Here is a 22,968-nt window from a genome sequence, read left to right on the forward strand (position 1 = left end):
TGTATATGTGGAGCTCCGGAATACCAAAGGGTATTCTGACTGGAGAACACCGTATATCGGGGGCTCCGGATCACCAGAGGGTATTGTGACTGGGGGACACTGTATATGTGGGGCTCCGGATCACCAGAGGGTATTGTGACTGGGGGACACTGTATATGTGGGGATCCGGATCTCCGGAGGGTATTCTGACTGGGGGACACTGTATATGTGGGGCTCCGGATCACCAGAGGGTATTCTGATTGGGGGACACTGTATATGTGGAGCTCCGGATCACCAAAGGGTATTCTGACTGGGGGACACCGTATATCGGGGGCTCCGGATCACCAGAGGGTATTGTGACTGGGGGACACTGTATATGTGGGGATCCGGATCTCTGGAGGGTATTCTGACTGAGGGACACTGTATATGTGGGGCTACAGATCACCAGAGGGTATTCTGACTGGGGGACACTGTATATGTGGGGCTCCGGATCACCAAAGGGTATTCTGACTGGTGGACACTGTATATGTGGAGTTCCAGATCACCAGAGGGTATTCTGACTTAGGGACACTGTATATGTGGGGATCCGCTCCGGATCACCAGAGGGTATTCTGACTGGGGGACACTGTATACAGTGGGTTGCAAAAGTATTCGTCCCCCTTGAAGTTTTCCACATTTTGTCACATTACTGCCACAAACATGCATCAATTTTATTAGAATTCCACATGAAAGACCAATACAAAGTGCTGTACACGTGAGAAGTGGAACGAGAATCATACATCATTCCAAACATTTTTTTTACAAATAAACAACTGCAAAGTGGGGTGTGCGTAATTATTCGGCCCCCTGAGTCAATACTTTGTAGAACCACCTTTTGCTGCAATTACAGCTGCCAGTGTTTTAGGGTATGTCTCTACCAGCTTTGCACATCTAGAGACTGAAATCCTTGCCCATTCTTCTTTGCAAAACAGCTCCAGCTCAATCAGATTAGATGGACAGCGTTTGTGAACAGCAGTTTTCAGATCTTGCCACAGATTCTCGATTGGATTTAGATCTGGACTTTGACTGGGCCATTCTAACACATAGATATGTTTTGTTTTAAACCATTCCATTGTTGCCCTGGCTTTTTGTTTAGGGTCATTATCCTGCTGGAAGGTGAACCTCAAGTCTTTCGCAGTCTCCAAGAGGTTTTCGTCCAAGTTTGCCCTGTATTTGGCTCCATTTATCTTCCCATCAACTCTGACCAGCTTCCCTGTCCCTGCTGAAGAGATGCACACCACCAGGCATGATGCTGCCACCACCATATTTGACAGTGGGGATGGTGTGTTCAGAGTGATGTGCAGTGTTAGTTTTCTGCCACACATAGCGTTTTGCATTTTGGCCAAAAAGTTCCATTTTGGTCTCATCTGACCAGAGCACCTTCTTCCACATGGTTGCTGTGTCCCCCACATGGCTTGTGGCAAACTGCAAACAGGATTTCTTATGCTTTCTGTTAACAATGCCTTTCTTCTTGCCACTCTTCCATAAAGGCTAACTTTGTACAGTGCATGACTAATAGTTGTCCTATGGACAGGGTCTCCCACCTGAGCTGTAGATCTCTGCAGCTCGTCCAGAGTCACCATGGGCCTCTTGACTGCATTTCTGATCAGCGCTCTCCTTGTTCGGCCTGTGAGTTTAGGTGGATGGCCTTGTCTTGGTAGGTTTACAGTTGTGCCATACTCCTTCCATTTCTGAATGATCGCTTGAACAGTGCTCCGTGGGATGTTCAAGGCTTTGGAAATCTTTTTGTAGCCTAAGCCTGCTTTAAATTTCTCAATAACTTTATCCCTGACCTGTCTGGTGTGTTCTTTGGACTTCACAGAGTTGTTGCTCCCAATATTTTCTTAGACAACCTCTGAGGCCCTCACAGAGCAGCTGTATTTGTACTGACATTAGATTACACACAGGTGCACTCTATTTAGTCATTAGCACTCACCAGGCAATGTCTATAGGCAATTAACTGCACTTCGATCAAAGGGGGCCGAATAATTACGCACACACCACTTTGCAGTTATTTATTTGTAAAAAATGTTTGGAATGATGTATGATTTTCGTTCCACTTCTCACGTGTACACCACTTTGTGTTGGTCTTTCATGTGGAATTCCAATAAAATTGATTTATGTTTGTGGCAGTAATATGACAAAATGTGGAAAACTTCAAGGGGGCCGAATACTTTTGCAACCCACTGTATATGGCGCTCTGGATCTCGGGAGGGTCCACAGCACCTCTGTACCCTCAGCAGAATCTGAAGGAGATTCCACCAATTGTGGTAGAACGTGATAGGACACCCTACAAGTGAAGTGATTGGATGATTAGCTCCAGGCCCTCCTCTTCTTACCATGTTGTGTCCTTGAGGCCCACATAGATTATATAGGCTTAATTATATATAAGTAAATCCCACAGGGAGACTGTTACTCACATCCAACAAGAAATCCACCAGGACATCAGCCGCCAGCTCTCCATCGTATTCAATGATGTTGTCTTCTTTAAAAACGTAGAGGCTGCTCACCTCGGTGGTCCCTGCAATACACAGAGAGAGGCCATTAGCCTCCACGCCGGAGAACTGTAACCCCACAACTCATGTACCTTCAGATTGCCATAGTGACCAGAAAGTGTCACCAGTGTCACCACATCATATACTACCATTGTAACCAATGTCACCACATACCACCAGTATCACATCACATGCCACCCATGTCACCACATACCACCAGTATCACCACATCACATGCCACCAATGTCACCACATACCATCATTCAGGGGCGTCTCTAGCCATTTTGTCACTCCAGGCGAGAAAACCTGTGGCGCCCCCCCTCCCCCCGTGTGGTGCCCCCCTGATGAAAATAATCGTAATGCAGCAATGTTTCACCATAAGATAAATGTAATGCGGCAATCTTTCACCATAAAATAATCATAACGCAGCAATGATTCACTATAAAATAATCATAACGCAGCAATGATTCACCATAAAATAATCATAACGCAGCAATGATTTACCATAAAATAATCATAACGCAGTAATGATTTACCATAAAATAATCATAACGCAGCAATGATTTACCATAAAATAATCATAACGCAGTAATGATTTACCATAAAATAATCATAACGCAGTAATGATTCACCATAAAATAATTATAACGCAGCAATGATTCACCATAAAATAATTATAACGCAGCAATGATTCACCATAAAATAATTATAACGCAGCAATGATTCACCATAAAATAATTATAACGCAGCAATGATTCACCATAAAATAATCGTAATGTGGCCAGCGTTCCCCATAAAATAATCGTAATGCGGCAGCGTTCCCCATAAAATAATCGTAATGTGGCCAGCGTTCCCCAAGAAATAATCGTATTGTGGCCAGCGTTCCCCAGGAAATAATCGTAATGTGGCCAGCGTTCACCAGGAAATAACCGCATGTGGGCAGCATTCACCAGGAAATAATCGTATGTGGCCAGCGTTCCCCAGGAAATAATCGTAATGTGGCCAGCGTTCACCAGGAAATAATTGTATGTGGCCAGCGTTCACCAGGAAATAATCGTATGTGGCAGCGTTCCCCAGGAAATAATTGTATGTGGCAGCGTTCCCCAGGAAATAATCGTATGTGGCCAGCATTCACCCGGGAAATAATCGTAATGTGGCCAGCATTCACCAGGAAATAATCAAAATGTGGCCAGCGTTCACCAGGAAATAATCGTATGTGGCAGCGTTCACCAGGAAATAATCGTAATGTGGCCAGGCTGGCCAGCGTATGCAGCCTAGAGGAGCCACTGCCTGCCAAGTGTTATTGGCGGTGGTGGGGGGGGGGGGGACTCAGGGCCAACCAGGGGGGCATATAAGAAATTATCAAGAGCAGAGGGCACTCACTGTGAGATGTCGCCTCTGCAGATAGTGTGTTTGCACAGTGTAGCGCAGCCGAAGGTGGCACTGGTCCTGGTGCGCCGTCACACACACTCGCATACTCTCGGTCACACGATGTGTTCCAGAGTATGTGACAGGCGGGGGGCGGAGTTAGGGGCGGCGCCGCACGTATAAACAAACTAGCGTGCGGCCGCTCGCTCTGCTGGAGAGGAAGAGGGGGCGGACCAGTAGGCGGCGGCACCGCACGTAAAAGCTGACTAGCGTGCGGCTGCTCGCCCTGGAAGAGGGAGGGGGCGGATCAGTAGGTGGGACAGGCTGAGCTGCCTGTCACAACCGGCTGCGCAACCTCATTTAAAAAAAAAAAAAATAACACTACAACGCGGCGAGAGAGCGCCCACGGCCACACACGGCGCTCTAGGCCAAAATTTATTGTTGCCTAGTGACAGCGACGCCACTGCCATCATTATCACCACATCACATGCCACTAATGTCACCACATACCACCAGTATTACCACATCACATGCCACCAATGTCACCACATGCCACCAGTGTCCCCACATCACATACCTAGCTTTTTGGCAAGCTTGCTGTTCTTCTTGGGGTCAAGTATTCCAAAACCAATGTCCTTCCTCTCCAACACCTGTGCGGCCAGCTGAAGGAGAGAGAAAAGCAAAGAGTCAGTCCAATCCACAGCAGGAAATGCACTTTGTCCTCTAGCTGGAGATGCCACAAGAGCAGTAATAGCTACTAATTCACACACAGTACCTTCTAGAGACCCACACTGTGAACTGATATGACCCAGGCTACCCTTTAGCTGCAGATACACCAACTACACACAACCACTAATTCACCCACTTCTGAGCAACCTCTCACTATAAATTGATATGTTAATTTAGAGGATTTTTTCTCTAGAAAAAACAGATTTCTGGGTGCAGACAGGAACCCTGGCCAATCAGAGTGTTTGGTTACATTGGCGGGGGCCATTTCCAGGTTCAGAGAGCAGGGCCGGGCCGAGGCATAGGCTGGAGAGGCTCCAGCCTCAGGGCGCAGTGTAGGAGGGGGCGCACAATTCATTCAGCTGTCATTCCTAATTGTGTTTGAAGCAGAAAGAAATAAGAAAAGGAGATACATGGAAGTGACTACAAGCCAGATAACTAGAGAATAAGGTGTTTTAGGCCCTGGGAGCCTCTTAGTGTAAGAGCAATCAGTGTGTGACGGCTGGGGTGGAGGGATGGAGGAGGGGCCTCTTAGTGTAATAGTAATCAGTGTGTGACGGCTGGGGTGGAAGGGATGGAGGGGCGCACTTTGGTGTCTCAGCCTTGGGTGCTGGAGGACCTTGTCCCAGCTCTGTCAGAGAGATTCTAATTAATCAATGATGTCCATGCCCATGAGGAATGAGGGGGAGTGGTCTCTATCTGAGCAGCCACACCTCCTACAGCAGGAAGAGGCTAGACCCACCTACTAGCTTCAAGTACATTTTAGTGTTTAGGAATATTATGTCGATATGAAATCCCACTCTGCACAACCCCCTCCCCCACCCACACAAACTACCTACCTTATCCCTAAAACTAACGCCCCACCCACACAAACAACCTACCTAGTGCTTAAAACTATCCCCTGCCCCCCCAAGGAGTGGTGGTGGAGTGCAATGATCACACTGCACAAAAAAGGTAAAGTTAAATATGCACTGCAGGATAGCAGCATTTGGGCGCCCGCGATGCCCGATATATATAGTGGGTGTTGTATCAGCGCCATTATATATCGGGTGCCCACATTTCCGCACTGGTGCCCAAAGATTGCTATTTTAGTTTCAAAAGAGTTTTATTGATTAATTTTAGTAGATAATCTTGACAGCAGTGGTAAGAGTGTCCGTTTCAGGACAAGACAGATTATATATACAAAAGTAAACAGTCAACATGAACATAACAGGAAACAGGTATGCACATATTCTATGTGAGTGGTAATGTAGCAGGGTTGAGGTATGGAATCCTTTTCGTACAATAAATCCAGCAACAGAATAGCGATCATAGTGAGAAGGCACATGAGCGGAGGCCAATTAAGTCTGAGGCACTCAGCCAGGGCTGCCATGTTTTAATAAAGGTATCAAAAGTGTCGTTAATGATTGCGAGGGTCCTTTCGGATATCATTATGTCTAAGATGATGTTGTCAGTCGCTTGGATGGAGAGCGTTTGCTGCATCCATTGCCTTGCGATGTGGGATCTGGCAGCTTTTGCTATGTGTTGTGCTAGTCGATGAGGCGGGTGTTTCCATTTAGGAGGTTTGTCTCCCAGAAGTAGAAGCCCTGGATCTGGGCCTAGAGCAGTGCCCAGAGCTGCGTTTATGAGTGCGGTGATCCTCGTCCAGTAAGTTTGAACCACCGGGCAAAACCACCACATATGGGACATGTCTCCCACCCTTCCACAGTTTCTAAAACATAGGTTACTTTTGCTTGAATCAATGTTATGTAGTTTTTGGGGTGTAATGTAGGCGCGGTGGAGAATTTTGTAGTTAGTCTCTATGTGGGAGTAGTATGTACTGCCTTTGGTGAGGGTAGTACAACATTTGGACCATCTTTCTGGGGTTAATGTAATTCCCAGGTCAGATTCCCAGGTCTGCATTACTCTGAGTTTGCTCAGGTCAGAGGGTTGAGAGAGTAGGGAGTATAGCAATGAGATGAGGCCACCCTCTAAGGGTCTAAGGTCACACCAGGCTTCGTAAGAGGTTCGTTGTGGTAGGGGGGAGTTTTTTGGGCCTAGAGTGGTTAAAAAATGGTATATCTGCATTGCTGCAAAATATTCAGATGGTGGGAATTCAACTTTAGCTTTGAATTGGTCCCAGGTTGGTATTTTGTCATTTACCAGTAAGTGTTTGAGATGCGTGATGCCTTTGGATCTCCACCATCTGAAGGAGCGTGGATCAAGGCCTGGGGTAAACATGGGATTACCGTAGAGTGGGAGAAGCTTTGGTATCTTTGTTTGTAGGTTCTTTTTGAATCTGGTTAGTCTCCATATAGTAAGGGAGTGGGCCGACAGAGGGGATTGAGTTTTCACCATTGTGGGGGTTGGATATGTGGACCATTGGAGTGCAGGGAGAGTATAGGGTTGTAGCAGATCCGTCTCCAGTTGAGCCCAAAGTGGGTGGTTAAGATCAGAGTGGATTTGCGCCATTTGGGCTATTTGAGCGGCTCTGTAGTAAGATATTAGGTTCGGAGCTCCCATTCCCCCTCTGGTTCTATTTAGGGTCATTGTTTTACGATCTATACGGCTTTTTTTGTTGTTATTTATAAATTTAAAAATATCTCCCTGGAGACCCTTGAGATGTTTTTGCGTGATTAGTATCGGTATTGTGCGAAACAGGTATAGGATTCGGGGAAGTATATTCATACGTACTACCTGAACTCTGCCTGACCATGAAATAGTTGGGGTATTCCATTTCTGTAGGTCTCTTTGTAGTTGGGAGATCATAGGCTTATAGTTTAGGTCATAGAGGTCTGCAGGGTTAGTTGAGATTTTTATTCCCAAATATGTTATGTATTTATGTTGCAGCGTGAGTCCTAGAGAGGAGGTTAAGTGAGCTGCCTGGGGTCGGGGAACGTTGGCAAATAAGATCTCTGTTTTAGCTATATTAAGGCACAGTCCTGATATAGAGCCAAATTTCTTTACTAAGTCTATCAAGTTTGGGATTGAGGTGTGTGGTGAGGTGAGTGTTAGGAGAAGGTCATCGGCAAAGAGGCTCGTTTTATATGTTTTTCCGGCTAGCTTCAAGCCTTGTATATCAGGCGATTTTCTAATTTCCTCCGCCAGGGGTTCAATTACTAGGGCAAAGAGAGCTGGGGATAGCGGACAGCCCTGCCTAGTGCCTCTTCTAATTGGTATGGTTATAGGGGTTGATGTGGGCAGTTTTAATTGTGCAGTAGGGAGAGAGTATAGACCGTTAATTGCCTGCAGGAAATTGCCTCCAATTCCCACTTTTTGTAGTGCAGCTTTCATGTAGTCCCAATCTATAGTGTCAAAGGCCTTCTCCATGTCCAGAGCAGCGAGTGCCAAGGGGATTTTATCTCTCCTGGCAACATGGAGAAGGCCCACGACCTTTCGTACGTTGTCGGGCGCTTGTCTGAGAGGGATGAATCCCACCTGGTCTCTATGTATCAGTGGCGATAGATATTTATTCAGTCTAGTTACCAGGATGGATGTAAAGAGCTTATAGTCTATATTGAGCAGGGAGATGGGGCGGTAATTTTTAACGTTTAGGGGATCTCTGTTGGGCTTTGGGATCACTGCTATCATAGAATTTAAGAATTCGGTTGGTGGGGTTTTTCCCAGTAGTATGGTATTATAGAATTTTAGTAGAGATGGTGAGAGTAAGGTCTTAAACTTTTTATAGTATAGGGCAGAAAAGCCGTCAGGCCCGGGGGATTTGCCGTTTTTGAGGCGCTTAATTGCGTCTTTTAGTTCGTCATTGGTAATGGGTAGATTGAGAGTTGAGGCTTTCTCAGGTCTAAGCGATGGTATTGACAATTAACGAAGGTAGGTGTATGGTGAGGTTGAGGAGGGACTGGTGGGCTTGGGGGCGTATAGAGAGGTGTAGTATTTAGCAAATTCTCTGTGGATTTTTAACGGGTCTGAGGTAATGGACCCATTACTGGTGCGTATTTGTAGTACTTTGTTTAGGTTTTGCGTCTCCCTCAGTTTTCTGGCTAACCAGGTGTTAGGCTTATTATATTGTGCGTATAGCTTTGACCTCGTCCATCTTATGGCCTTTTCAGTACGCGAAGATAGGATTATATTAAGTTGAGCTAGAGTGGTTTCAATCTGTTTTTGCAAGTAGGGTGAGGGTGTTTGAGCGTGGGCCATTTTTAGCTTAGATAGTTTGTATTCAAGATTGGATTGTTTTACTGATTTGTTGCGTTTATGTTGTGATGATAGTTTGATTAGTCGGCCTCTTATCGTTGCTTTGTGAGCAAACCAAAGTGTTGATGACTTTGTATGTGGGAGGTCATTTAACCTGAAGTAGTCTGTGAGTTGCTCCTCTATTTCCAGTACTGTTTCATTACTAGTTAGTAAGCTTTTATTAAGCCTCCATGGGGGTCTCGCCATAGGGGAGGTGAGGGAGGTGCAGGATGTCAACACCATGTCATGGTCTGACCATGAGCTGATATGAGTTCGGGAAAATATAAGATTGGGTATGAGGGAAGAGGATAGGTAGATTGCATCTATTCTAGAATAAGTTTTATGGGGGTGTGAGTAGAATGTGTAGGCTCTGGTGTGTGGGTTATATTCTCTCCAGGAATCTATCAGGTGTGCAGAGGACATATGGGTGTGAAGAGCTTTGGACTGTTGGAATTGCCTCGTGGAGGGAGTGGGTGTAGACCTATCCAGCGAGGGATTGGGTGCTATATTGAAATCTCCTGCCCAAATGATTTGGGCTTTTGGGAATTCTTCTAGGATCCTAAGGATTTGTCTTACTATAGGTAGAGGGTTTTCAGGTGGGCAGTAAGTGTTTATGATACATATCTCGTTATTTTGTAGAAAGCCGTATAGTATCACGTATGTCCCATCTTCATCTTTTATGGTCTTATCAACTCTAAAAGGGGTAGTATTATGCAGTAGGGTGATGACCCCTCTATGTTTAGAGGAAGCTGAGGAGGCATAGAAACGTTGGTAGTTTTTGTGAAAATAGCGTGGTGCAGAGGTTTTGGCAAAGTGCGTCTCCTGCAGACATATGATATCTGGGGAGCATTTTTGGTAGTCAATAAACGCTTTTCTACGTTTTATTGGGGAGTTCAGGCCCTTGGCATTGTGAGTTAAGATATTCAAGGACGCCATTTAAGTTGGTTAGCGGTGTTTATAATTATAATTTTTGTTTTAGAGGTTGTTGCTGTGCCTCCTGAGCTCAATGTATTAGTTGCATATATAGTACGAGGGTGGATTCCTTTTTTAGTTAGATAATTAGGCTGTAGTAATATTATAGCATACCATAAAGTTAGAACAAAATGTTTAAACAGGACCAACAAGGTCACAACAGTAGGCAAAACGCCTTTGGCAATGGAGAGCATAGACAGAGTTATTATGGCTCTGAGTATGTTGTCCATTTAGTGGGTGGCAGCAGTGCACAAGTACAGACTACCACTCTAATCTATAACAATTTGCTAATAGTCATCATAGCTGAACTTCAAATAGTTGTGGCGCAACAGCACCACCTAGTGGGCATATAACAGCTTATTCTTAAAACAGAATGATAAAGAGAACGTATCTTATATTATGTTCAACATATATCTAATAGGTAAACCATATTTATGTAACGAGGCATTAAAAGATTGCTATTTTGTATTGCTGCATATGGCGGTCCATAATGGATTGCAGAGAATTCCTGAATTTTCACATAACAATATTCCCGACTGTCTCCGCACCCTAAAAACATCCACAAGAAGTTTGGCCAGCCGGTTGTGTGTTTGGTGAAATGATGGATTAGGTGTGACATTTATGAGACTTGTTTGATGTGTGAAGTCTCCAGACTCCTCAGTGATAAAGGGACATCTTCTGGCCTCCATCCAGAGTCATCTTCTCACCCCTGTGGTCCTGGCAGCGACTCGTGTAATGGAGACTGTGCGGCCTGCTCCGGATTACTGGGTGACAGGCGTGTGAATTCCTCCCGGGGAGTGAGAACCTGTTAGTGTATCTTGGAGGATGGTCACCAGTCGGTGGCCAGGACTCAGAGATGGTGGCTGGAAGGGGTGGTGGTAACATGATGCAGGTAATGTCCCCCCACCTTCCTGAGTGATTGGCAGCCCCTTGTGCGCCCTTCCTGCTGGAGTACGGCCACCCCGTATCATGCCTGACCACAGCGAGGGAACCTTCTGATTTCTGAAGTGTGGAGAGATGGAGGCCTCATTCCTGGGAGATGACACAACAGCAGCTGTTCTGGCAGATCGGGAACCCAGGACAGGCCAGAGACACCACACTGCGTTCTACTGAGAAGAGAGACAGTCAGCACAAGGAAAACCTTTCTCTTCAGCTGAGAGAATCTGGGGAAATTTCCGCTTTTAGTGAAAATATTTTAAGTTTTTAGAAATAAAACAAATGTTCCGATTTCCTCAAAGAGTTTCATAGCTGCTTCTCTACCAGATCCGTCAGGAGAGGCCGTGGGGGCTTTTGTTGGTTACGGATGGTCAGAAATGCTGATTTCAGATTCCGACGGAACTTCGCATTCTGACAAGCGTCTTTCCGATTTCTGTGGAATTCCACGGAAATATGACTTTCTAATTTCCACACAATGTTTTTTGTTATTTTTGTCAATAAAGTTAGTTAATTGTAAAAAAAAAAAAAAAATTGCGGAATCCACTTTTTTTTTGTGGGTGTATGCGATTATGCACAATCCGCATTTCCAAGCGGAAACGGTGGGGACTAAGGCTTTGTTCACCTCTAAAATCGCAATTGCTGACGCCAGCGATTTGCAATTTTGTGGCTGATTCCCCCCCCCCCCCTCCCTCGCGTGGGCACTGAGGTTTTTTTTAATGCGTTTTTCTAAATGCTTTTGCAGAGCAATTCGGCTTTTTTCACTTCCTGACACTGTGGAAATCGCTACTCAAAGTGCTTTGCGATTTCCCTATACCTTCTATTGAGCAAAAACATTCACAAAATGGTACAGGCAACACTTTGCTGAGCGGATCGGAAACGAAAACTCGCATAGGGAATCATTGCACAAGCTTTTTAGGGCGATTTTCAAAATCACTGGCGCTTGAAAAAAGGGCAAAACACCCTGTGAACAAACCCTTACAGCATTCTCCGATTGGCCTAATGCTTCCACAGCTTCTGATTGGCCTAAGCTGCACAATACTGATTCTCCAATTGGCCTAATACTTCCAAAGCTTCTGATTGGCCTAAGCTGCACAATACTGATTCTCCGATTGGCCTAATACTTCCAAAGCTTCTGATTGGCCGAAACATCCGGCAGTTATATGATTTCAGCTGCACAGTACTGATGCTCTGATGGGCCCAATACTTCCGAGTTTTGTGATCAGCCTAAAATTCCCAATTCTCAGGAACGCGGTATATTCCACGGAATTCTGATTTCTGCTGCACAATGGCGATTTTAGATTGGAAACTCAGAAATCCGAATTCTGTGGAAATGGGGCGCTGTAATAGCAATCAGTGTGTGACGGCTGGAGTGGGAGGGATGGGGGAGGGGTCTCTTAGTGTAATAGCAATCAGTGTGTGACGGCTGGGGTGGGAGGGATGGAGGGGCCTCTTAGTGTAATAGCAATCAGCGTGTGATGGGTGGGGTGGGAGGGATGGAGGAGGGGCCTCTTAGTGTAATAGAAATCAGTGTGTGACGGCTGGGGTGGGAGGGATAGGGAGCCTCTTAGTCTAATAGCAATCAGGGTGTGACGGCTGGAGTGGGAGGGATGGGGAGGGGCCTCTTAGTGTAATAGCAATCAGTGTGTGACGGCTGGGGTGGGAGGGATGGAGGGGCCTCTTAGTGTAATAACAATCAGTGTGTGACAGCTGGGGTGGGAGGGATGAGGGAGGGGCCTCTTAGTCTAATAGCAATCAGTGTGTGACGGCTGGGGTGGGAGGGATGGGGGAGGGGCCTCTTAGTGTAATAACAATCAGTGTGTGAAAGCTGGGGGGGGAGGGATGGGGAGGGGCCTCTTAGTCTATTAGCCATCAGCTGGTGATGGCTGGGGTGGGAGGGATGGGGAGGGGCCTTTTAGTGTAATAGCGATCAGTGTGTGACGGCTGGGGTGGGAGGGATGGGGGAGGGGCCTCTTAGTCTAATAGCAATCAGTGTGTGACGCCTGGGGTGGGAGGGATGGGGGAGGGGCCTCTTAGTGTAATAACAATCAGTGTGTGAAAGCTGGGGGGGAGGTATGGGGGAGGGGCCTCTTAGTCTATTAGCCATCAGCTGGTGACGGCTGGGGTGGGAGGGATGGAGGGGCCTCTTAGTGTAATAGCAATCAGTGTGTGACGGCTGGGGTGGGAGGGATGAGGGAGGGGCCTCTTAGTGTAATAGCAATCAGTGTGTGACGGCTGGGGAGGGAGGGATGAGGGAGGAGTCTCTTAGTCTAATAGCAATCAGTGTGTGATGGCTGGGGTGGGAGGGATGGAGGGGACTCTTAGTGTAATAGCAATCAGTGTGTGACGGCTGGGGTGGGAGGGATGAGGGAGGGGCCTCTTAGTGTAATAGCAATCAGTGTGTGACGGCTGGGGTGGGAGGGATGAGGGAGGAGTCTCTTAGTCTAATAGCAATCAGTGTGTGATGGCTGGGGTGGGAGGGATGGAGGAGGGGCTTCTTAGTGTAATAGTGATCAGTGTGTGAGGGCTGGGGTGGGAGGGATGGGGGAGAGGCCTCTTAGTCTAATAGCAATCAGTGTGTGACGGCTGAGGTGGGAGGGATGGAGGGGCCTCTTAGTCTATTAACCATCAGCTGGTGATGGGTGGGGTGGGAGGGATAGGGAGGGGCCTTTTAGTGTAATAGCAATCAGTGTGTGTCACGGACGGTTGCGGGGCCGCAGGCGCGTCCTGTAACCGCCCGTGAAGAAAAGAGATCGCACTCGATTCTCTGCATCAATTGCGCTTCAAATCGATACAATCTGGGTTGAGTGTGTAGGGGCAGCTGAAGTCCTTTTCCCAGCAGAGAGGTAGCATCAGCCGAACTGCAGGATGGCTCTTTTGATATGCTAATGAGCCTGGGCCCAGAGAGTCCCTGGCTTCAAGCTGTGCTGATGGCCCATCCATCAGGTATAGACCATGACAGAAGCAATCTAGTTGGGAGAAAAGCCAGACCCTCCGGCTCCCTCCCAGCAGGGGAGCTGACACCTAGCTAGCTGCCCCAAACTTCAAAGAGCCTTTGCCTGGGAATGACCTGCTATCAATCCCAGGGGTATATCATATTCCATAAACGGCTATATGTGTCATATTTTCTGTGTTGCCAGGCTGGCAGACCCTCCAAACTAACAGAGCATGCTTGGCCCTATCTGGCGCTGGTTCTGAAGAAACTTCAGACCATTCTGAGGGAAAGACTGCCAGTTAGGCAGTTCGAAAGTGCCCTGCTGATACCACAAGGGTCCCACCCTATCAGGCTGCTGGGTACATCGAGGCAGACCTGAAAATATTAGTAAATCTGCCCTGACCTGTACGGTTCTGTGAGATAGAGCCCATATATGGTTAAGGTATGATTTCTGGTTCCCAGGACAAGGGGAGGACTCATCTCATGTCCTAAGGGGGTGTGTGGGCCCGCCCTCACTCCCTCCTACTGAATCAGGGGCATAAGAATTGCAGAGGAGCCAAACTCAGAGTCCTCCACCCTGAAAACATCTTGAACTCATCGGTGCCAGCTTGAGGATATGCTGGCATCCACCTGGTCTGAACTCTGAACTTTGATTGAAACCCAGAACTCTGATTTTTCCCACAAAAAGGACATCTTTCCAGGAACTAAGTATTTTTCTCCCTTCTTTTATTTTTTATACTGGCTATTACTGTTTTAATAATTGTTGATTTTAATAATTGTCTGTATATATTAATTATTTATATTATGCCCGTGAATAAACGACTTTCTCCAAGTCATTCACTGTCCGCTACCCTGCTTATCAGCACACACAGAACTGATCCCGGGTCTCTGAAGATACGCTACTGTTTGTTTGTTGTTGGCTAGACAGAATATCGTGTGTTTAACCGTTTTATTCGCAGGACTAGTCAGTCAGTGGGCTCCTCGGTCCCATGGTAACCGCGGTGGTGGCAGATCTATCCTGAACCAGTGTGTGAAGTTGTAATTACCCGTATCTCACAGGCTCCCTTCTGGTTTGTCTGCGGCTAATTCTTAGCGGTTCCTGCACATTGACTGCGACCAGAGTTCGCACGATCTGTGCGCTGGCACCGTTTAGAAGGCCAATTGCGGTCAGCCACTAAGGGCTCCTCTGACAGTGTGTGATGGCTGGGGTGGGAGGGATGGGGGAGGGGCCTCTTAGTGTAATAGCAATCAGTGTGTGATGGCTGTGGTGGGAGGGATGGGGGAGGGGCCTCTTAGTGTAATAGCAATCAGTGTGTGACGGCTGGAGTGGGAGGGATGGGGGAGGGGCCTCTTAGTGTAATAGCAATCAGTGTGTGACGGCTGGGGTGGGAGGGATGGAGGGGCCTCTTAGTGTAATAGCAATCAGTGTGTGACGGCTGGGGTGGGAGGGATGGGGGAGGGGCCTCTTAGTGTAATAGCAATCAGTGTGTGACGGATGGGGTGGGAGGGAAGGAGGAGGGGCCTCTTAGTGTAATAGCAATCAGTGTGTGACGGCTGGGGTGGGAGGGATGGGGGAGGGGCCTCTTAGTGTAATAGCAATCAGTGTGTGACGGCTGGGGTGGGAGGGATGGAGGGCCTCTTAGTGTAATAGCAATCAGTGTGTGACGACTGGGGTGGGAGGGATGGGGGAGGGGCCTCTTAGTGTAATAGCAATCAGTGTGTGATGGCTGGGGTGGGAGGGATGGAGGGGCGCACTGTTAGTGTAATAGCAATCAGTGTGTGACGGCTGGGGTGGGAGGGATGGAGGGGGGCACTTTCATGTCTCAGCCTGGGGTGCTGGAGGACCTTGTCCCGGCTCTGCCCTTACCCTATGAATGTGAGTTATTGGGCAATTTACATTCTCCTGCAATCAGCACTGCACATAGTCCATGGGACCTGAGACAAAGTCAGAGGGCGGCGAAACACAAGTTAGTTAATGGTGAATACATTAAGTACCCACCTGGGCCCCCTTTGCTCCTGGGCCCCATAGCAGCTGCTATGGCTATGGCTATTGCTACGCCCTGCCCTGATCTCCTTGTTTCTTCTGTTAAAGAACAATTTAGAAAATCCATTCATTCCTAAATGTTGTTTATAAGTAGTACTTGTTTAACAATCACCAATTCCCCCTGGATTGACTGTCTGCACGGCTAGCTCTGTCAGTGACTGATTATTGTATTCAGTAGTCACAGAGGCAGCCAGGGCCGGATTTGTACTTTTTACTGCCCTGGGCCGACTGACAGAAGTTCACAGTTCAGCAAAGGTCACGGGCAGCCACAACTGGCATAAATGTGCCGCTGCCAGGTGTAACCGATCACTCATTCTCAGGGGCGTAGCAGTAGGGGTTACAGAGGTTGCGACCGCATCAGGGCCCTTGGGACAGAGGGGCACCCAGGGGTCCACCCTTCACCACATTATTAGCTCTCTATTGGTCCAGTGTTGGTAATATTCCCTTCTATAGATGGTTTAAATAGTAGTGATCATTAACACCCTGTTTCCCATCCCTTTCTTGCAGCTCTGACACTGTGGTTGTCCTTGATTGGTTTTGGTGCACCGTACCAATTGATATGTATAGAGTGCTGGGGGGTCCCATGTAAAACTTGCGGCTCAACACTAGCTTCCTCCAGCCATATGAGGACCCTGGACTCCCTTGCCGTCCTCCCCGGCCACTCCATTGTCCCAGCATCGCCTCATATTCCTTCTTTATGTGCGGTTGGCGGGCAGCTCAGCTGCTGTGCACGTCACCATCATGCTCCAATGTCCGGGAGCGTTCTGTGCCCACCGGAGCGCAGCACAATGAGGGGACGCAGTCATAGCCAGGCATGTACAGAACACCACGACTGCCCCAACTGAACAACACACAGGAGGTGACCACAGAGCAGCTGGGGAGGATGGTGAGGGAGTCCAGGGTCCTCGAATCCCCAGGTAAGTATAAATATAAGGTACACTGTACCATACACGGCATGCAGCCACAATCAGTGCTCTGTCTATAGACTGCTCCATAAACACAAACGCTCATCAGGATTCACTGCTATCAGAATATATGTATATGCCATACTTAGTGGTGTCAGTGAAATGCAGGGCACAGCTGGGGTGCAGCATTCCTTTACACATCAGAGCATTCCTCTGCTGAGCCTGCATGCATAGCTCCCAGCTGTCCCTCCTTGGGAACCCTGTCCCTCTGTCCCTCCTTCAGGACTGATGTACAGACCTAGGGCAATATTTGTACTTTTCTACTTAAAAATATATTTCATTGACTTTAAACTCCCATCATGGGTGTAACAATAGACCCTGCAAGGGATGCAGCTGCAGAGGGGCCCTAAAGCCACAGGGGGCCCCGTGGGGGAAGAAGTTTAATTTCCCTGTCAGTGTCCCGGAGACACTGACAACTCAGGCTGGTTTCACATGACAAACTGGTGGCAGCGATGCGTTGGGTCGCGTCCGTTGCACCGCATCGCACAAGCCAAAAACAGGCCTCCAGGAAGCATTGCGTTAGTAGGCGGTGTTCCCTGGCCACCAGCCAAGCAGGAAGTGACATATGCTTGCGGTCACTTCCTGCTTCGGGTATGCGGAAGCGTATTGTAAAAATAAGCTTCCACATATGCGTGCCGCGACGTTACAATGCCAACGTTAATAAACAATCCATGTTGCCATAGACTAACATGACCACCGGGCCGACGCAGGTTGCTGCAGATCACAGCGGTAGCGTAGTTCTGCGCTAGCGTTAGATTGGGCACTTCTGCCGCAGAGTACCGCAATGTAGGAAGTATGAACTTCCCCGTAGGGTTTTATTAGACTGCAGAAGCAGTGCAGCAATTTGCTGCACCACACCAGTGTAAAAAGGCCCTAAGGCTGCGAAGAGAAGAAGCTTTCTGCTCTCTGATAAGGAGGGGGACGGTGACCACGGAGAGTCCAATATAGTGTACTATGCATGGTAACTTATGGGTATACAAGGAGAAGTATGTTATACTCCCAAATCTGGGTTACCGTATCAGGCAACCACTTTGAAGGCAGGTGGGGAGTATTAGACCTGTCCCCACCCAGTATTAAGAAGTCGCTCTCTGTAGATCGCAAAAAAAGGGAACCAAGTCCCCTCCACCAGGGTTGGACACACTTATTGTACAGTTGTACAGAGGCGCCAAAAGGTGTGATATCTTTGATAAGGTGTGATATTTGATAAGGTGTGATATTTGATAAGGTGTGATATCTTTGATAAGGTGTGATGTCTTTGATAAGGTGTGATATCTTTGATAAGGTGTGATATCTTTGATAAGGTGTGATATCGTTGATAAGGTGTGATATTTGATAAGGTGTGATATCTTTGATAAGGTGTGATATCTCTGATAAGGTGTGATATCTCTGATAAGGTGTGCTATCTTTGATAAGTTGTGATATCTTTGATAAGGTGTGATATCTTTGATAAGGTGTGATATCTTTGATAAGGTGTGATATCTTTGATAAGGTGTGATATCTCTGATAAGGTGGGATATCTCGGATAAGATGTGCTATCTTTGATAAGGTGTGATATCATTGATAAGGTGTGATATCTTTGATAAGGTGTGATATATTTGATAAGGTGTGATATCTTGGATAAGGTGTGATATCTTGGATAAGGTGTGATATATTTGATAAGGTGTGATAAATTTGATAAGGTGTGATATATTTGATAAGGTGTGATGTCTTTGATAAGGTGTGCTATCTCTGATAAGGTGTGCTATCTTTGATAAGTTGTGATATCTTTGATAAGGTGTGATATCTTTGATAAGGTGTGATATCTCTGATAAGGTGGGATATCTCGGATAAGATGTGCTATCTTTGATAAGGTGTGATATCATTGATAAGGTGTGATATCATTGATAAGGTGTGATATCTTTGATAAGGTGTGATATATTTGATAAGGTGTGATATCTTGGATAAGGTGTGATATATTTGATAAGGTGTGATATCTTTGATAAGGTGTGATGTCTTTGATAAGGTGTGATATTTGAGTTATCACGGTTTACTGAATCAAGCCCTATGTGTGTCTGTATGTGTGAGAACATGCACGTTTTATCACAGAAGATAATGTAATTGATAGAGAAAATGTGTGCAGTGCTTCACTGTTTTTATCTACGCTGAACAGACGTCCCGCTTTCATACCTCCCAACATTTTAATTTCAGAAACCGGGACACTTAGGCCACACCCCTTACCACACCCCCTAGTCACGCCCACCAATTTAAAAAAAAAATATTTTAATTTTATTATTAATTAATATTACTCCCGAAAGGGGGGGGGGGAGCATTAGGGTGCCCGTGGGTGGGGAGAAGGGGAGAAAAAAGGGGAGGAGGGGAGAAAAAAAACTGCAGGAAGCAGGAAGCCTAGAAGAGCCAGATCCCGGTGCGGAGAGGCAATGGTAAGATTAATGACAGTCCGCTCCGCTGCGCATTTAACTGCAGGCAGGGGGGACACTGGGGGGCACATTAGGAGGGAGGGAAGGAGAAATAGCGGCCTCCCATCCCGCATAGCATACGGCATCCCCCGAGGCTGGTGCCTCGATCTGTTTTTTTTTTCTCCCCTTGCCCAGCGGCCGGCACAGAAGGGGGGGGGGGGGGGGAAGCGCGGGATGGCGGGAGGGGCCCCCCAAATCGGGACCTTCCCGATGAAAACGGGACGGTTGGGGCCACTGTGCTTTAACCGGGACAGGTCCCGGATTCGGGGTCCCCTGTCCCAGGCTGCATGAGGTCCTGGGAAATGTCCCGCTTTTAGCTGCGGGACGTCCCGGCCTCGGGACTCTGGCCACCGTACGATGCATGAACTGGCCACAGCGTCTAATAGATGCCGCACCAGTTCATAGCCCGCAACCCTGCTCCAGCATCCTGCATAGTGTACGGCAGGCAGAGCAGGGCTACGGGAAGATGGCGTCTGAAGCCCTGCACTGGAGACTATTTGTGTGCTATAACATTCAGCACGGGAGATTGGAGGAGGAGGATTGTCCGGGGAGCTGCGCGCCAGAGATCGGCGGGAGAGGAGACTTCTGTCAGGTGAGTAAATTCCTTATTTTGCAGGTGAAATATCGCCTGCATTGCGTTATTTTCTGCTGAAATGTTGCCCAAATTGCGTTTGTTTTCTGGTTTTCTGGTGAAATGTTGCCCGCATTGAGAGGCTCTGCAGTGAGGGGTATAGGTGTAAGAGGCTCTGCAGTGACAGGTATAGGTGTAAGAGGCTCTGCAGTGACAGGTATAGGTGTGAGAGGCTCTGCAGTGACAGGTATAGGTGTGAGAGGCTCTGTAGTGAGGGGTATAGGTGTGAGAGGCTCTGCAGTGACGGGTATAGGTGTGAGAGGCTCTGCAGTGAGGGGTATAGGTGTGAGAGGCTCTGCAGTGATGGGTATAGGTGTAAGAGGCTCTGCAGTGACAGGTATAGGTGTGAGAGGATCTGCAGTGACGGGTATAAGTGTAAGAGGCTCTGCAGTGACAGGTATAGGTGTGAGATGCTCTGCAGTGACAGGTATAGGTGTGAGAGGCTCTGCAGTGACTGGTATAGGTGTGAGAGGCTCTGCAGTGTCGGGTATAGGTGTGAGAGGCTCTGCAGTGATGGGTATAGGTGTGAGGGGCTCTTCAGTGATGGGTATAGATGTGAGAGGCTCTGCAGTGACAGGTATAGATGTGAGAGGCTCTGCAGTGACAGGTATAGGTGTGAGAGGCTCTGCAGTGACAGGTATAGGTGTGAGAGGCTCTGCAGTGACTGGTATAGGTGTGAGAGGCTCTGCAGTGTCGGGTATAGGTGTGAGAGGCTCTGCAGTGATGGGTATAGGTGTGAGAGGCTCTGCAGTGACGGGTATAGGTGTGAGAGGCTCTGCAGTGACAGGTATAGGTGTGAGAGGCTCTGCAGTGACAGGTATAGGTGTGAGAGGCTCTGCAGTGACAGGTATAGGTGTGAGAGGCTCTGCAGTGAGGGGTATAGGTGTGAGGGGCTCTGCAGTGACGGGTATAGGTGTGAGAGGCTCTGCAGTGAGGGGTATAGGTGTGAGAGGCTCTGCAGTGATGGGTATAGGTGTAAGAGGCTCTGCAGTGACAGGTATAGGTGTGAGAGGCTCTGCAGTGATGGGTATAGGTGTGAGAGGCTCTGCAGTGACGGGTATAGGTGTGAAAGGCTCTGCAGTGTTGGGTATAGGTGTGAGAGGCTCTGCAGTGACAGGTATAGGTGTGAGAGGCTCTGCAGTGACGGGTATAGGTGTGAGAGGCTCTGCAGTGAGGGGTATAGGTGTGAGAGGCTCTGCAGTGACGGGTATAGGTGTGAGAGGCTCTGCAGTGACGGGTATAGGTGTGAAAGGCTCTGCAGTGTTGGGTATAGGTGTGAGAGGCTCTGCAGTGACAGGTATAGGTGTGAGAGGCTCTGCAGTGACAGGTATAGGTGTGAGAGGCTCTGCAGTGAGGGGTATAGGTGTGAGGGGCTCTGCAGTGACGGGTATAGGTGTGAGAGGCTCTGCAGTGAGGGGTATAGGTGTGAGAGGCTCTGCAGTGATGGGTATAGGTGTAAGAGGCTCTGCAGTGACAGGTATAGGTGTGAGAGGATCTGCAGTGACGGGTATAAGTGTGAGAGGCTCTGCAGTGATGGGTATAGGTGTGAGAGGCTCTGCAGTGACGGGTATAGGTGTGAGAGGCTCTGCAGTGAGGGGTATAGATGTGAGAGGCTCTGCAGTGATGGGTATAGGTGTGAGAGGCTCTGCAGTGATGGGTATAGGTGTGAGAGGCTCTGCAGTGACGGGTATAGGTGTGAGAGGCTCTGCAGTGACAGGTATAGGTGTGAGATGCTCTGCAGTGACAGGTATAGGTGTGAGAGGCTCTGCAGTGACTGGTATAGGTGTGAGAGGCTCTGCAGTGTCGGGTATAGGTGTGAGAGGCTCTGCAGTGATGGGTATAGGTGTGAGGGGCTCTTCAGTGATGGGTATAGATGTGAGAGGCTCTGCAGTGACAGGTATAGGTGTGAGAGGCTCTGCAGTGACGGGTATAGGTGTGAGAGGCTCTGCAGTGACAGGTATAGGTGTGAGAGGCTCTGCAGTGACAGGTATAGGTGTGAGAGGCTCTGCAGTGACAGGTATAGGTGTGAGAGGCTCTGCAGTGAGGGGTATAGGTGTGAGGGGCTCTGCAGTGATGGGTATAGGTGTGAGTGGCTCTGCAGTGAGGGGTATAGGTGTGAGAGGCTCTGCAGTGACGGGTATAGGTGTGAGAGGCTCTGCAGTGACGGGTAAAGGTGTGAGAGGCTCTGCAGTGAGGGGTATAGGTGTAAGAGGCTCTGCAGTGACGGGTATAGGTGTGAGAGGATCTGCAGTGACGGGTGTAGATGTGAGAGGCTCTGCAGTGACGGGTATAGGTGTAAGAAGCTCTACAGTGACGGGTATAGGTGTGAGAGGCTCTGCAGTGACGGGTATAAGTGTGACAGGCTCTGCAGTGACGGGTATAAGTGTGACAGGCTCTGCAGTGATGGGTATAGGTGTGAGAGGCTCTGCAGTGATGGGTATAGGTGTGAGAGGCTCTGCAGTGTCGGGTATAGGTGTGAGAGGCTCTGCACTGACAGGTATAGGTGTGAGATGCTCTGCAGTGACGGGTATAGGTGTGAGATGCTCTGCAGTGACGGGTATAGGTGTGAGAGGCTCTGCAGTGACGGGTGTAGATGTAAGAGGCTCTGTGGTGACGGTTATAGGTGTGAGAGGCTCTGCAGTGACGGGTATAGGTGTGAGAGGCTCTGCAGTGTCGGGTATAGGTGTGAGATGCTCTGCAGTGACGGGTATAGGTGTGAGAGGCTCTGCAGTGAGGGGTATAGATGTGAGAGGCTCTGCAGTGACGGGTATAAGTGTGAGAGGCTCTGCAGTGATGGGTATAGGTGTGAGAGGCTCTGCAGTGACGGGTATAGGTGTAAGAGGCTCTGCAGTGACAGGTATAGGTGTGAGAGGCTCTGCAGTGACGGGTATAGGTGTGAGAGGCTCTGCAGTGACAGGTATAGGTGTGAGAGGCTCTGCAGTGAGGGGTATAGGTGTGAGAGGCTCTGCAGTGACGGGTATAGGTGTGAAAGGCTCTGCAGTGTCGGGTATAGGTGTGAGAGGCTCTGCAGTGACCGGTATAGATGTGAGATGCTCTGCAGTGACAGGTATAGGTGTGAGAGGCTCTGCAGTGACGGGTATAGGTGTGAGAGGCTCTGCAGTGTCGGGTATAGGTGTGAGGGGCTCTGCAGTGACGGGTATAGGTGTGAGGGGCTCTGCAGTGACGGGTATAGATGTGAGAGGCTCTGCAGTGACGGGTATAGGTGTGAAAGGCTCTGCAGTGTCGGGTATA

The 22,968-nt window shown here is 48.3% G+C and overlaps 1 protein-coding gene across 1 annotated transcript in view; it reads right to left on the reverse strand.

Annotated features, from left to right (window-relative positions):
- CASQ2 (calsequestrin 2) overlaps positions 1–22,968 on the reverse strand; it is an 86,831-nt gene that overhangs the window by 59,819 nt on the left and 4,044 nt on the right. The window contains exons 2-3 of the mRNA XM_068266310.1: positions 4,459–4,543; positions 2,439–2,539 (exon numbers count right to left, since the gene is read on the reverse strand). Coding sequence (XP_068122411.1) covers positions 2,439–2,539; positions 4,459–4,543 — 186 coding nt within the window. The remainder of the gene's footprint in view (positions 1–2,438; positions 2,540–4,458; positions 4,544–22,968) is intronic.

This window comes from Hyperolius riggenbachi, chromosome 2 (assembly GCF_040937935.1).
Source record: "Hyperolius riggenbachi isolate aHypRig1 chromosome 2, aHypRig1.pri, whole genome shotgun sequence".
Lineage (NCBI taxonomy): Eukaryota > Metazoa > Chordata > Amphibia > Anura > Hyperoliidae > Hyperolius > Hyperolius riggenbachi.